This window comes from Beta vulgaris, chromosome 7 (assembly GCF_026745355.1).
Source record: "Beta vulgaris subsp. vulgaris cultivar EL10 chromosome 7, EL10.2, whole genome shotgun sequence".
NCBI classification, from domain to species: Eukaryota; Viridiplantae; Streptophyta; class Magnoliopsida; order Caryophyllales; family Amaranthaceae; genus Beta; species Beta vulgaris.
This window is the reverse complement of record NC_079208.1, coordinates 37,530,432-37,545,923: the sequence shown is the minus strand read 5'-3', so window position 1 is coordinate 37,545,923 and position 15,492 is coordinate 37,530,432. Positions and strand designations below refer to the sequence as shown.

The window sequence follows — 15,492 nt, the reverse complement described above, 5'->3', positions numbered from 1 at the left end:
ATTAAGCTATATCAAAATCAATTCATCAACATTCATTATTAATACTAACATATTAAATTTTACTAGTAACCTCCCCTAAGAATATTCATCACTCTCCAAATAATTTTTCTACTATGTAACTCAATCCCATGATTTCACCTTATTAGCATTAATAAACATCAAGGAAAATTTCTTAATAAATTGCCATTTAAGGAAATCAATTCAGGTAACTTTCTTAGTTGAAACAAGTTTAAGGAAGAACCAACATTTCTCTCTTCCCAAAATCCAAATTAAAAGAAAGATATTTTGAGATTTCGAAACTGAACTAATCAAGAAAGTTATAGCCTTCAATCACAATAACTTATAAATAACACCAATTACAATTTAAATTATAAACTGATTTCAAAAACAACTTCACCATAACCACCACTACAACTCCACAACAACCACCAACTACAACAACAACAACAACAACAACAACATCAACAATACAACAACATAACAACAACAATAACCCTTCAAGAACAACAACAATGATCAAGAACAAGCCCTACAACTCCACTCAATGAAACTAATACCCCATAATCAATTAACTAATCATAATCAAATCTTGAAATGAAACAAAAATCCAATACTAGGTTAACTCACTAAAATCTGATTTAGGTCCAACTTAAAGAAACTAACAAGGTTAGGGTAATTAAACTTGTGTTAATTCAGAATTTTAGGGGGAAACACAAGAAGTGAGGGAGGGGAGTTCGGCCTCTGGTAAGTGGTGACGGAGAGCCGGCGAGATTTCGCCTCACCAGAGCAATGGGCAGGTTTCCCTATGGGCCCCCCAAGATTCACAATCCATGGGGCACTATTCGTGTCACCTCATCCGTCAACTCAGACGAGTCTACTTTCCCCTTTTAGATTCAACCATATTATAAAACTTCACTTTAGAAAAATAAAAAATCATATGCCATAGTTACTTACTCCATACGTAATTCAGGTTTAACATATATATATGTATATATATATATATGTATATATATATATATATGTATATATATATGTATATATATATATATGTATATATAATATATATATGTATATTATATATATGTATATATATATATATATATATGTATTATATGTATATGTATATATATGTATATGATATATATGTATATGTATATATATGTATATGTATATATATGTATATGTATATATATGTATATGTATATATATGTATATGTATATGTATATATATGTATATATATGTATATTTATATATATGTATATGTATATATATATATATGTATATTTATATTTATATATGTATATATTTATATTTATATATGCATTTAGGCTCAATCCAATTCCAGGCATAAAACTTACAGCATAATTAATCCATAATCATATTCAATAGTACATCCATTACAATGACAAAAGTCTCTCAGTTAGAATTAACTAACGAGAGTTACCAAACCACTTACGCACTAACTCATACTCTTGTATATAAATAGTTTATACTCTTTTATACTTCATGATTATTAATCGACATTTAACTCGACAATGATAACAACCGTTATCAAACCTCAACTACAATTACAGTAAGTCTCTCTCTTAGAATTAACTAAGGAGAGTTAACTTAAAACATACAACTCAAGCTTCATCGATCAAAGGTTTATTATAAGTAACTAAATATGATCCAAGTTATACCATTAGCTGAGTTCTTATTAGCATAATCAATAATAAAAGCAAGTACAAACCATGCTCATGGTCATGTAGAGTGAGTCGACACCATTAAAATTAGATTATGAACCCCCACACCCACACCCACACCCACACCCACACCCACACCCACACCCCCACCCCCACCCACACCCCACCCCCCCACACACACCCACACCCACACACACCCACACACACACACCCACCACACACACACACACACACACCCACACCCCACACACCCACACCCCCACACACACACACCCCCACACCCCACCCCCCACCCCCCCACCCCCCCACCCCCCACCCCCCCACCCACGCACGCACGCACGCACGCACGCACGCACATACACACACACACACACACACACACACACACACACACACATATATTATAATATATATATATATATATATATATATATATTATATAATATATATTATATATATATATATATATATATATATATATATAACTCACACACACACACACACACACACACACACACACACACACACACACACACACATATATATATATATATAACTCACACACACACACAACACACACACACACAACACACACACACACACATATATATTAATATATTATATATATATATATATATATATATATATATTATATATATATATATATTATAATATATATAATATATTATATATATATATATATATATATATATATATATATATAACTCACACACACACACACACACACACACACACACACACACACACATATACATATATATAATATATATATATATATATATATATAACTGAGCAATGTTAATGTAATCCATGAACTTTTATTTAAATAATACAAAGTATTAATTTAGCCTAGTGATTCTATTAAATATTATAACTTATTATATTACTCCATTGTAATCATTGAATTGAAATCCTTTATTGAATACATCCTGAACAATTTAATACATAACTAGCCATGTTAACTCTAATAATCTTCACATTATTAACAATGACTAGTCAATCCTTTCTAAAATTATTTCCATCTCCAACCAACTTACATCATTTATTTAAGAGTCAATCAAATAATTGAATCTCTCACAAGTTAACTTTAATTAACTCAAAGCTCAATCATTTAACAAAGAAATGAGTGATATTTTACTTTATAGCCAACATGGAAGTAATTTACTGAACTATTAACTTTGTTTACTAAGTATTACAAAAAGAATCTAAACATCTTACTTCCATTTTATTAAACTCTAACTAGTATGGTAACTAGACTATGTTAATCCACACTATAGAATATTCCCTCATCACACCAACTATGATAATATTTATACATAAACCTTGCTATTGGACTTTATGAGTTATTAACTACTTTTAACATTCTTGATAACTCAACACATAACTAATTCCTTTCCTAATTAAGTTAAGTGATCTAGAATGGTTACTTGGGTCATAAAGTGTAGTAGAATAGTTCTTGACTAATTAATATAACCATTACAACTTCCTAATTGCTATCCTCTTAACTTATAACTCAACAATGAGCTTCAACAACTATTATACATTGACAATATAAAATATTATACAAAGATTAGCAACTTCCTATCAACGTTAGGACCAAAGAAACTTAGGTTGTTTCTTACTAACTCATAGCATTCCAATTCCATTAAGAGATATAAGTTTCCTTTTAGCAAATTAACTACCTTTATTGATCCAAATTTGATTATGTAAGCTACCCAATAGAAAACAACCACATATTGACATTCTTATTAAGCTGTATTAAAATCAGTTCCTCAACATTCATTATTAATACTAACATATTAAATTTTACTAATAACCTCCCCTATCAATATTTATCACTCTCCAAATAATTTTTCTACTCTGTAACTCAATCCCATGATTTCACCTTATTAGCATTAATAAACATCAATGACAATTTTTTAATAAATTGCCATTTAAAGAAATCAATTCAGGTAACTTTCTTAGTTGAAACGAGTTTAATGAAGAACCAACATTTCTCCCTTCCCAAAATCCAAATTAAACGAAAGATATTATGACATTTCGAAACTGAACTAATCAAGAAAATTATAGCCTTCAATCACAATAACTTACAAATAATACCAATTACAATTTAAATTATAAATTGATTTTATAAACAACTTTTAACACAACCACCACAACAACTTCACAATAACCACCACAACTACAACAACAACAACATCAACAATACAACAACATAATAGCGACAACAACCCTTCAAGAATACAAACAACAATCAATAACAAGCACTATAACTCCACTCAATGAAACTAATACTCCATAATCAATTAGCTAATCATAATCAAATCTTGAAATGAAATAAAAATCCAATTATAGGTTAACTCACTAAAATCTGATATAGGTCCAACTTAAACAAATTAACAAGGGTAATTAAACTTGTGTTTAATCAGAACTTCAAAGGGAAAACAAGAATTGTGGGTGTACCTCTGCTCACAATAGGAGCGAAGAATAGGGGAGGGGAGTTGGGCCTCCGGCGAGTGGTGACTGAGAGCGCACGAGGGTGGTCAACAGCGCGGGGAAGTGGCAGTGTGACTCGACAGTGGCTGACGACCCCAACGCAACACCAAATAGTAGGGCGAACAAGGGAGACGTGAACCATGAGGAGAGTAAACGGAAAAGCAGTAGGGACAACAACATTGCGGTGGTTCGACGCGGCTCCGGCGGACTTGGAAAGCTGACAAGGAAAGAGGGGTGAAGCAGCAGGCCATATAGAGAGTAACAGAGAGATGGGTTTGGGGTTTCATGAGGTTCCACGGGGTTTCGGGTTTTTCAATTTGGGGGTTGGGGTTTAGAAGACCCGAGAAGGAAAGAGAAAGAGCTAAGGGTGGGTTTTTGGTTTATCACTAAACCGACAAAGGGGGTGGGTTGCGATTTGGGTTTTGTTTTATCTAAAATAAACCGACTCTAGTGTGGAACTTTCGACAATTACCACTCAAATAATTTTATATAACTAAAATCCAAAACATATAAATAACTTCATAAAATTAAACAAATAAATATATGACACATACGACAAGATAAATATCCATACTCCAACTCAAATAAAATAAGAGTATCCAGAAAATAATTAACTTAATAATTATGATTAGCTTTTAATAAACGCTTTTAAAAACAAGCATGTTACACGTTCCCTCACCCACAAACTAAGTCTTTGGTTCATTGGTAATTTATGGAGTCATGATTGGGAAATCTACATTGAATAAGTCTCAAAGTTATCCCTATGGTTTCTCAATATCCAATTAGGTTTATGAGTCTTCCTTTAATTTAAGGACTTGTTGGCGACTTCAAAACATTTTCAATAAACCCTTTACAATGAGTTCGTCAAATACGCGCGCATCCCGTGTATGCAATAAAAGCACACCTACATTTCACAAGGAACTATTTCTAAAATTACAATGAACTGATAAATTCTTCCTAGCAATATTTGGAATTTTTTTAATCTAAGATAATACTTCTTCCATTTCATAATGATTGCATCATACGACAGTTTGGTTTTGAATGACAACCTATATTATTATATTATGTAAACGGTGTATAACTTTAGTTACGTAATTCAGAATATTAAAATTTTTGTACCATAGGATAGTGCTTGAGATATGCTTTGAAATAAGACTCATTTACAATATAGTTCTACAACTTATGAAAAAAAAAAGCACCACATAGGATTGGTTTGTTTCTTTTTAATCTACACACATTTCTTTTTGGTTTGTTTCTTTTTAATCAACACACTGTTGTTTTTTCTATTTTTGGTAACATGTTGTAATCCCCCGTAAATTATGGATTTTATAAATATAGTTTAGTATGTATATTTATATTTAAGTATGATTTAGTTTAAAATAATTTATTTATCTAAAAGATTAACTATTTTGAAAGTCAAAGGAATTATTTTAAGGATTTAAGGAAGATAAAATATTTTGTTAAGGCATGCTTTGAAAAATATTTATAATACTATTTGGATTTGAAAAGGGGGTTTAAATGAGCTTGAGGAACCGAAATACTTATTGAACTAGGAAAATGGACTTCTAGTGATGTTAGGATTTTAAACATCAATCCTATTCATCATTCAACTCTATTTAAAACCTAATTGTCTTTTCCTAATCTCAAAAGGAAAACATACCTATAAATACTTTAGACCCAAATTTTATCTCCACACAAACTTTCTCTCTCCTCCCTCTCAAAGAAACCGACCCTCCTTTTCTTTCTCCCTCTTCCAGAATTTTCTCTCTCTCTTCCTTTCTTCTCTTCCAAGAAACAATTTCTTCCTCAACAAGAAATCCTCCTTCACTTCACACCACCACCGCCAACCACCGCGATTTCCGGCCGCTGCTGTCACTCCACAACCGGCGTCCCTTTTTGTCCTCTTCATTCTTTGTGTTGGTCTGATTACTTTTCTTCCTCCTCAAGTTTTATTTAAAGATTATGTTTTAATGATTTATTTTAGTATTAATTATGTTTAGAAGCTTTAATTTACTATTTATATGATGAATCTATGATTATACAATTTATGTATTGAAGAAATAAAAATTTAAATTTGATTATTATGTTCTGGATTTTTCATTGTCAAAGCATGGATTTTAGGGTGTTAAAGATTGGAAAATCATAGTAGTATATTATAAACTATGAAATCGATTATACTTATAAGCTTAAGCATGTTTAAAGGGAGTTTTAATAAATTATATGTTGCTGAAATTTTAAAAAGGTTGTTATTAATGGAGTTTATTGATTTTAATGACTAGTATAGTACTTAGGAATTATAAGTAGTTGAAGTTTTAATGATGAAAACATCTTTTGAATATTTTTAAAGGAGATTTGTAGTATTTTGAAAGTTGCTGGAATTTATTCGGAGTATTGATTATAAATTTTATTGGTTGTTTTAGGCGGAGAATTCTCTCTAAGTGACTTCTAAAGTTGTTAAAGTGGCCTATCAATTTGTCTACACAAGGTACGTACATACCTATGTGTTGTTTGATGTAATATCATGATTTTAGGAAGGAAAGTTATGTAGTATCATGTATAGGAACTTCGTGAGTTCATATATGATTGCTATTACATTGAATTTTACATGTTTTGTGCCTATGTCCAAACATATTAATTATGAGAATCATATCATGTTTGTATGAAAGATTGATGCAAGCATGTTGGTTGGAAACTTTATTATATTAATTCAAATGGGGGAATTAATATATTTATTGGTTTGGATCATGATTGAATCAGTGTGTTCCCTTATAGTATTATTTTCACTACTCTATGAGGATTGTGGGCCTTATTTGGTAAGTTGATAATTTGTACCTTTGAAAGGTATGTTGGACGTTGGCTAGGTTCAACAAATAATAAAGATTGGATTAAAATAAGGAATTAATCCTGGGTTGTAAGTTGTATGATCACTTATTTAATCCTAAGATAATAATAAAGTTGTGAATGTTTTATTTTATATTATCTGTGTTGCTTGTGTGTCATAACAAGTAATAATTAGTAAATCATGTAAAATGAAACTTAGATAGTAATATACTTTAGACTGGTGCACGTCTGAAGTTGGACAATCAGAAATTGGGGTACATGGTCAGCGGGTCATGGCTTTTTCTGGGTTCGGATTGATCACCGTTCCTATTTTTATTTAAAAGTTTTCTCGATATCGTAGGTCATGGAAATACAGAGTCGCGCCCGTATTTTGTCTTCAAAAAGGAAGGTTAGTTTTTAGTTAGACGACTCAGTCCAATGACTATTCCATTAAAGTAATAAAAAGTGTTGTTCAACTTTAGTTCAGTAAAAGTTATTTGCAGATTGTTATGTTGTTATTTATCTTTGCTTAATATTTATTAGTATCATGTAAGGAATGTTTATTTATTATTATGTAGTACTCAGGTTTTTGTTGACTACGTGCTTTGTTTGTATTGATCATGGCTTTGCCTTATTAATCCTGTGATGATCCATTCTTGGTGAGTAGATTATCTAGTGCATTGTCATCTACAAGTGTGCAAATGATGCATCACGGGGGTTCAGAAATGGAGAGTTTGTGTAGCATGTTGATTTATTTATTGTTTTATAGTTGATACATCTATGGTTAAGTTGGTTTGGATTTAACGTTAACATTGTTATTTGGTTTTAAAGTTGACTCTGTTAGTTAATAAATTTCAATTCTAAAGTTTAGTTATATGTTTTCCGTTGCAAAATTCTGAATAAGCTGATACGTTATCACACGGGTGATAATGCTTTGATGGTTCTCTAGTTTTACATTTGAAAAGTATTTTGGAAAAGAGAATTATCGGGGTGTTACACATGTCTCATCTACTTTCTCCTTTTTTTTCCAACCATGTAATTCACTTTTTAATATTTTAACCCACTTTTTAGTTTCTCTTTCACTTTTCAGTTTTTTCTCTCTACCTTATTCATTTTCTCTCTCATATTTTTGTACTTCATCTTCGGTTCTCCCCAAAGTAAAGTGAGTAAATTAAAAATAAACGAAGGTAGTATCTTTTAAAACCTCAACCTTACTCAATCGAATCATAATAATTTAGCATTGCGACAAAATTCATTAAGGAAACTTTGCAATTACAACAAAAACTAAAATCTATAGCGATAAAGTTACATATATATTAGAGTTTTGGATGATGAAATAATTTTTTTTGATTTTAAAAAACAAACTTATAAAATTATAGAGAGCTCCATCTAAAACATGACATGTCATTCTTTTTTAATTTTTATTTTTTAAAAATAGTTTTTAAAATAGATATACTATATACGTATAAGCTATTTTGGGTAATAAAATATTACAACCCGATTTGAAAAAAAACAACCTAAATTAATATGGGCTAATTTTTTATGTTTTGCCCAGGGCCCAAAAAATGTCGGGGACAGGGCTGGAGATACTATCAACAAATCCGTCTCTTTTGGGTAACTGACCAACAAGAGTTATACTAGGTGATAAATTCTTCTGTTTTTTCACCAAGTACCCCCGATAAAAAAAAATTATTCACCAAATTAAATACCCCAACTCTTTTCAAAATTCACCAGATACCCCAATTTCTTTAAAAAATGACAAATAATACCCTTAATGACTAACAACGGTTAACTCTGTTAGTCATTGGTGTTAATTGACCCTAATTAACCCTAAAAAACTCTAATTAATCTAAAAATCATAAAAACCTAACAATTGTATCCTCACCAACCCCCTCCCCCTCCTCCTCCCCCGCAGCCCCCCGCCCCCAGCCCCTAGCCCGCAGCTGCGCCTTCCCCCTCCCTAGCCCGAATCCTCCCCCCACCCCGCCGGAGATCTTTGTAGTGTTGATTCGAAGAGCTCGATTCGTCGTCTACCACCACCGCAAGCGAAGAGAGAGGGAATATTTGCAGCGTCGATTCGAAGAGCTCGATTCGTCGTCCACCACCACCACCGCAAGCGAAGAGAGAAGGAGTGGCGGAAGAGGGAGTCGCGGGAGGGTGGGTCTGGGTTGGTGGCTGCGGGGAAGGGGGGTGGGTCTGGCGTTGGTGGCTGCGGGGGAGGGGGCTGGTGGGGCTGGGGTTGTTAGGGGGATGGGGGCTGGTCGGTTAGGGGTGAGAGGGTTAGGGTTATGGTTTAGTTAGGATTAATTAGGTTGACTTAGAGTTAATTAGGTTGACTTAGGACTAATTAGGTTGACTTAGGGTAAACTTGTAAATAAACACTAACGACGACTAACGTCCGTTAACTTTTGGGGTATTTGGTGAATTTTGAAAAAAATTGGGGTATTTGGTGAATAATTTTTTTTGTCAGGGGTATTTGGTGAAATAACCGTAAATCTCTATTATATAAGGGAAGGGGGGAGCAATGGTGTCCTCTTTTGAAATGTTTATTTTGCCCCCTTCCCTTTCTAAATTACAAAAGGAATGTCAAAATCAAAATCGGCACTCAAAGAAAACTAACTAAAAACAATTTACAACACTCACTCACAAATCACTTAAAAAAGAAACTTTACAAATCACTCATACAATTGAGAAAATCACGTTGCGTAAATCACTCAAATAATCAGGAAACTTTATTAAAACTTAAAATTAACATATAAACTAAAACTAATAACCTAGAACGTCATTTCAAATATAATTGAAGCTCAAAGTGTTAAAATTTAGAAAAGGACAAGATTTAAAATGATTAAAATTTTAAATATCAACGTGTGAAAACAGAATTTAAAAGTTAGACAAGCAAAAAAAAACTGAAATTAGTTTATACTTTTCGGTTACAATTTTGGGATAATGGATCAAATTTTACCCTTGCTAATACCCAAAAAAAAAATAGAATTTGTTTTTTTAAAAAATGAGGCACACATCGCGTGCGTAAATTGCTAATTCTTTCTTAGGTAAAGCCTTTCTCCTGATCGTGATAACACGGCAAAGAGACTATGGAGTCTGGAGTGAACATCCTCATCCAAGACTTTTCAACAACTTCTTCAACATGAGGGCCTCACAATGAATGACTTCAATTAGTCCCATGACCAGCATCATTACGGTTCACACTCAAACTTGCAGTATTACTCATTTATTACTTCTCTTCAAAGATGAGCTCGGTGAGATTGGAATTTGGAATCTAGTACATCCTAGAAACTAGAAAGTATTAGGCATCAGCGAAGTTATCCAAGTCTAGGTCCATCCGGTTAATCTTCGAGACAAAAAAAACTCATATCTTATATTATACCTTTTTGGTTTTCTTTTATTCGTTATATTTTGACTTTTAGATTTATCATGTTATAAGTTTAACTCCTCACATCTCTAATTATATACTATATGTAAAAATAATAAAAGTAACGTATTATGAAAATATATACATTACGACGCATATAGAAAACTCAAAAATTACAAGCAAAGGAAAACAAATATTAATAACAACTAATAACAACTTCATGTTTAAATATTGCGAGTTACGATTGTACTTTTGTATATGTATGAATGCTAAATGAAAATAATATATTTTTTAGAAAAAAGAATTGCAAATTAAAAAACTCATTTATAACAACAAATAAGGAGTCCAAATCTTCTATTCTAAATGTGTACCAATTCTTCGTGTTTGTTGATTATTGTATATTTTAGATTTTAAGTTAGTGAATGGTAGATCATAGTAATAATAATAAGGCAAAATTGACCTTAACACCGTGAACTATAGCGCGGTTGCACCAAACAGCTTCAACTAGGACTTATAGCCAGAACACGCTAAAGTACGGACTTGGGTGCAGTCTATACCATAAATAAGGTCGGTGCCCATCATTCTCAACCGATTCTCTCCCCTTTTTTTGTTTTCTTCTTTTCTAACCCTAATTTTTTACTTAAACAAAAAAAGGCATGTGTCTTCATTTTCTCATTCCACAATTGAACAAAAAGACTTTCTTCCCCGAATTACCTCTTACTTTCCCAAATTCCCTCTTTCTTTCCAAATGAACCCTAAATTGTGAAAGAGTGAAATCCGATGACTGGTCTTCATCTTCAAGTTTCAAGAAGAATTCAAATACCATTTTTGGTAATGATAGGGTTTTACTGTCGACATTGATTGCTTGCAGTACTTCAAACTACTTGAAAGTTCAATCACAATCAAGGAAAACGCTTTAATCGCCGCCCAATATCTTGCACTCGACTTATTGCCGGTGAGAATTTCGATCACCGACCTCCTTTATGGTCCGTACTGCACCAATGTCCGTATTTTGAGGTGTTCTGACTATAAGTCGTAGTTGAGGCTATTTGGTGCACTCGCGCTATAATTTAGGATGTTAAGACCAATTTTGCCTCATAATAACCAATGAAACATAATAGCATACAAATGATATACATCCATAAAACACAATGTTTTCTATTCAAATTAAAGGTAGAGGTGATCATGGGACGGTCCAAAATTGGGGCCAAAAATTTATGCCCAAAGTCCGCTATTTCGGGCCAAAATCAGGTCGGGCCAAAAAATAAATTAAAAAGTTATTTTTGGCTTTCCCAAAACCCGCCCAAAACAAAAAAAATTCGGACTAGGTCCAACCGAGCCTGACCGCGGGCTAAAAAATTCTACCCAAAAACCGATCGGGACAAAATGATCAGCTTTAATTAAAGGTGACTTGATTTACGACTTTGGTAGCGTTGAACTTTCTCCTCGAAGTCATCTTGTCAAACTTGTGCAAAGACTCGACTTACTTAAATGCCTCACAGGAGTCACAGCTTCACAGGGTCTTTCTTTGCACAAGCACATAATTCAACAATCAGAAAAACAAAAAACCTGAACAACCCAAAAAACAGAAAGGTGAAAACACAAAAATGTTGCCAAAACTCTTCAATTTCCACTACCTAATCCTCCTTCTTTTCCTCAACATCATACACCATTCAAAATCACAACCACCCACATACGGCTACACTTGCACACCCAACACCACAACCACCAACTTCCCTTGCCAAACATATGTATTATACAGAGCTAACCCTCCTAGATTTGGTGACCTTGCTTCCATTGGTGATCTATTCAATGTCAGTAGACCAACCATCTCAAAACCCAGCAACGTTGACAACACATCACTCTCTCTTCTCCCAAACCAACCCCTTTTCATACCCATCTCATGTGGGTGCCACCCTGTTCAAAACCAAACACTTAGAGCTATCTCATATGCTAGCTTCACTTACACTTTTAACCCAGGTGACACTTTGTACTTTGCTTCTACTTCTGTTTTTGGTAATCTTACAACTTACGAATCTACTCAAGCTGTTCACCCTGATATTGATATTTATAATATTGATGTTGGTGCTGAAATCTCTTTTCCCATCTTTTGTAAGTGTCCTAACAATACCCAGTTGCGAAATAATGTCAGTTTCTTGGTTTCTTATGTTTTCCAACCTGATGATAGTTTAGACTCTATTGCTTCTTTATTTGGGGTGTCCAGACAGTCTATTGTTGATCTGAATGGGAATGATGATCCTGGAATTTTCGATACGGTCTTCGTTCCGGTTTCGAGACTTGTTAGGCTTAATCAAACTGTAACTCCTGGTGTTGTTACTAATAATCAGACTAATCAGAGTAGTGTGGTTATTAATACAAATAGTGATCATAAAGGGGCTGTTGTTGGTTTAGGAGTTGGTTTTGGGATTTCTGTTCTGTTGCTAGTTTTGGTTTCTTTGTTGTTGATTTATAGAGAAGTTGAGTATAGGAAGAAGATGAAGGAGAGGGATTTAGAGGAGGTGAATAAGCAACATAGTGTAGGGAAAGGTGGTGGAAGAGAGTATTTGAAGGAATTAGAACAGAATTTGTTGTTGGCTGATGTTTCTGATACTTTGGATAAGTATAAGATTTATGAAATTGAGGAGTTGAATAAAGCTACTGATGGGTTTAGTGAGAAATGTGTGATTCAAGGTTCTGTTTATAAAGGTTATATTGATGGTAAATCGTATGCTATTAAGAAGATGAAATGGAATGCTTATGAGGAATTGAAGATTTTGCAAAAGGTATATTTCATTATCTTATTTTTCTTTCTTTGAATCTAATTTTTCTTTCATATTCTTGAAGTATGACTTGTATTTACCTGAGGGCTGCCTGGTTTATCTCTTTGATGTGCCAAGCAATACATATCTAAACTCGCAATTGTATATGCCGCAATTTTGTCTATATATTGAACATCTACTATGACATTAGTATAACTTGGTCCATTTCTTTTAAATTGACCTAGTTCTTTTATTTGGAATTGTCACAATAAGTGACCCGTAACTCATAATGGATAGAGAAACTTCGACTTTTTTACAGAATTGTCACCCACTTTTACTTTACTCACTTAATATTGATTTTAATCTTCATTATGAAAATGCTTAATTTTTTTTGCAAATTGACCAGATAAACTTGGGCTTTCCTGTACCTTGTTAGAAAAATAAAAGGCTCATGGTTTCTTAAATTGAAAAGTATAGTGGAAAAAACAAAACTTTCAAAGTATGATGCAACTTGGGTCAAAACATGTATTCATAAATAAGACCGTGATGAGTGGGTGAGAGACTAAGACTTAAAGGTGGTATATCTTCATTCTTTAGCTGAGTTAGTGAAGATACCACTACTAATTACTAAAAACAGTGATTAGGTGGTAATTGATGGCTCATTGACTATAATTGTCTATTAGAATTGGAGGGTGTCCTATTATATTGCTAAAATGGTTGTCTGGTTGATGAATTATTATTTCGAAGCGGGAAGAAGACAAGTTCTTGCAACTAGTTATTATTAGGAGTATAAACTAACATAAACTCCTTTTGTTGGATATTAAGCTGTCGCATGAGTCATGACTAGCTTAAATTCCACGTTTAGTTTCTAACAGTGAGAGCAAAACCCTGCTGATTTTGTTATGAGTGAACTTCTTGGTAATTGGTATCATGATTGTATCTTGAAAGTTCCGCAGTTAACACTTTTTTAATGTATGGAGTACTGGACTTAATCAGCGCCGGGACGTTTAGAATATTTTGTGTCCAAATCGATGTTTGGTTACTGCTAAAATTGATATGGATGGATACAATTACTTCAACTTTGTCTTCAGACGTCTGACAAGCTGCTTAACTTGATTGTCTTTTGCAGGTAAATCATGGAAATTTGGTCAGATTGGAAGGATTTTCCATAGATCCTGAGGATGCAAGTTGCTACCTTGTTTATGAGTACATAGAAAAAGGATCTCTTTATTCGTTTCTACACGAAAACAAGGGTAAATTGAACTGGAAAGCTAGACTAAGGATATCTATTGATATTGCAAATGGTCTTCAATACATCCATGAGCATACAAGGCCACAAGTGGTTCACAAAGACATCAAGAGCAGCAACATTCTCCTCGACACCAATATGAGAGCAAAGATTGCCAATTTCGGGCTAGCAAGGTCTGGGTGCAATGCTATAACTATGCACATCGTAGGAACCCAAGGATACATCGCGCCTGAATACTTGACTGATGGTGTAGTCTCACCAAAAATGGATGTCTTCTCATTTGGTGTAGTGTTGCTCGAGTTGCTTTCAGGAAGGGAAGCGATAGATGAGGAGGGGAAAGTACTTTGGGCTAGTGCTCAAGAAATTTGGGTCGGAACTGAGGAAGAAAAGGTGGGAAAATTGATGGAGTGGATGGATAGTTTCTTCAAGAAGGAATCCCCCTCGCTAGAGGGCTTGACGAATATGATGGCTGTGGCTGTTGCTTGTGTTAATAGAGATCCTTCAAAGCGGCCAAGTATGGTAGATGTTGTGTACGCATTGTGCAAGAGCGATGACCTCTTCTATGATATATCAGGCAATGAGTTCTCTTCATCTCCACTTGCAGCAAGATAGACCAAAGATAGTAGTTTGGAAGTGCTTGCCGCTGGCTTTATTTAGAACTGTAGTTATTTTTTCTGCTGTTGTAGTTGAAGGTGTGAGGCTGAGGGCATATAATATATATATATATATATATATATATATATATATATATATATATATATATATATATATATATATATATATATATATATATATATATATATATATATATATCTGCATGTAACATAAGAGAAATCAATGATTTAGTTAGTAGTGAATAAATGATACTACAAGCAAGGAGCAACAAGAAAGTTTTTGTGATGAAGTTTTACCTCGTGACTTTCGTATTTTAGTTGGTTGAATTTTAGAGGGTTGAATTTTAGAGAACTTTTATTATTCCATGAGAGGAGGTGACCTAGGATCACTCCCCAAAATTCACGGCTACGCCCCGTGTTTGATTCGTCAACCTAAAAATAGTTGGGAAAGGAGTTTGGGGGCTGGGGGGATGATAA

At 33.4% G+C, this 15,492-nt stretch overlaps 1 protein-coding gene across 1 annotated transcript; it reads left to right on the top strand.

Moving 5' to 3' along the window:
• Window positions 1-11,904: 11,904 nt before the first annotated feature.
• Window positions 11,905-15,136, top strand: LOC104899305 (serine/threonine receptor-like kinase NFP). The gene is made up of 2 exons (XM_010686471.4): window positions 11,905-13,176; window positions 14,282-15,136. The coding sequence occupies exons 1-2, from the start codon at window positions 12,001-12,003 to the stop codon at window positions 15,011-15,013; spliced, it is 1,908 nt and encodes a 635-aa protein (XP_010684773.2). The 5' UTR covers window positions 11,905-12,000; the 3' UTR covers window positions 15,014-15,136.
• Window positions 15,137-15,492: the final 356 nt, after the last annotated feature.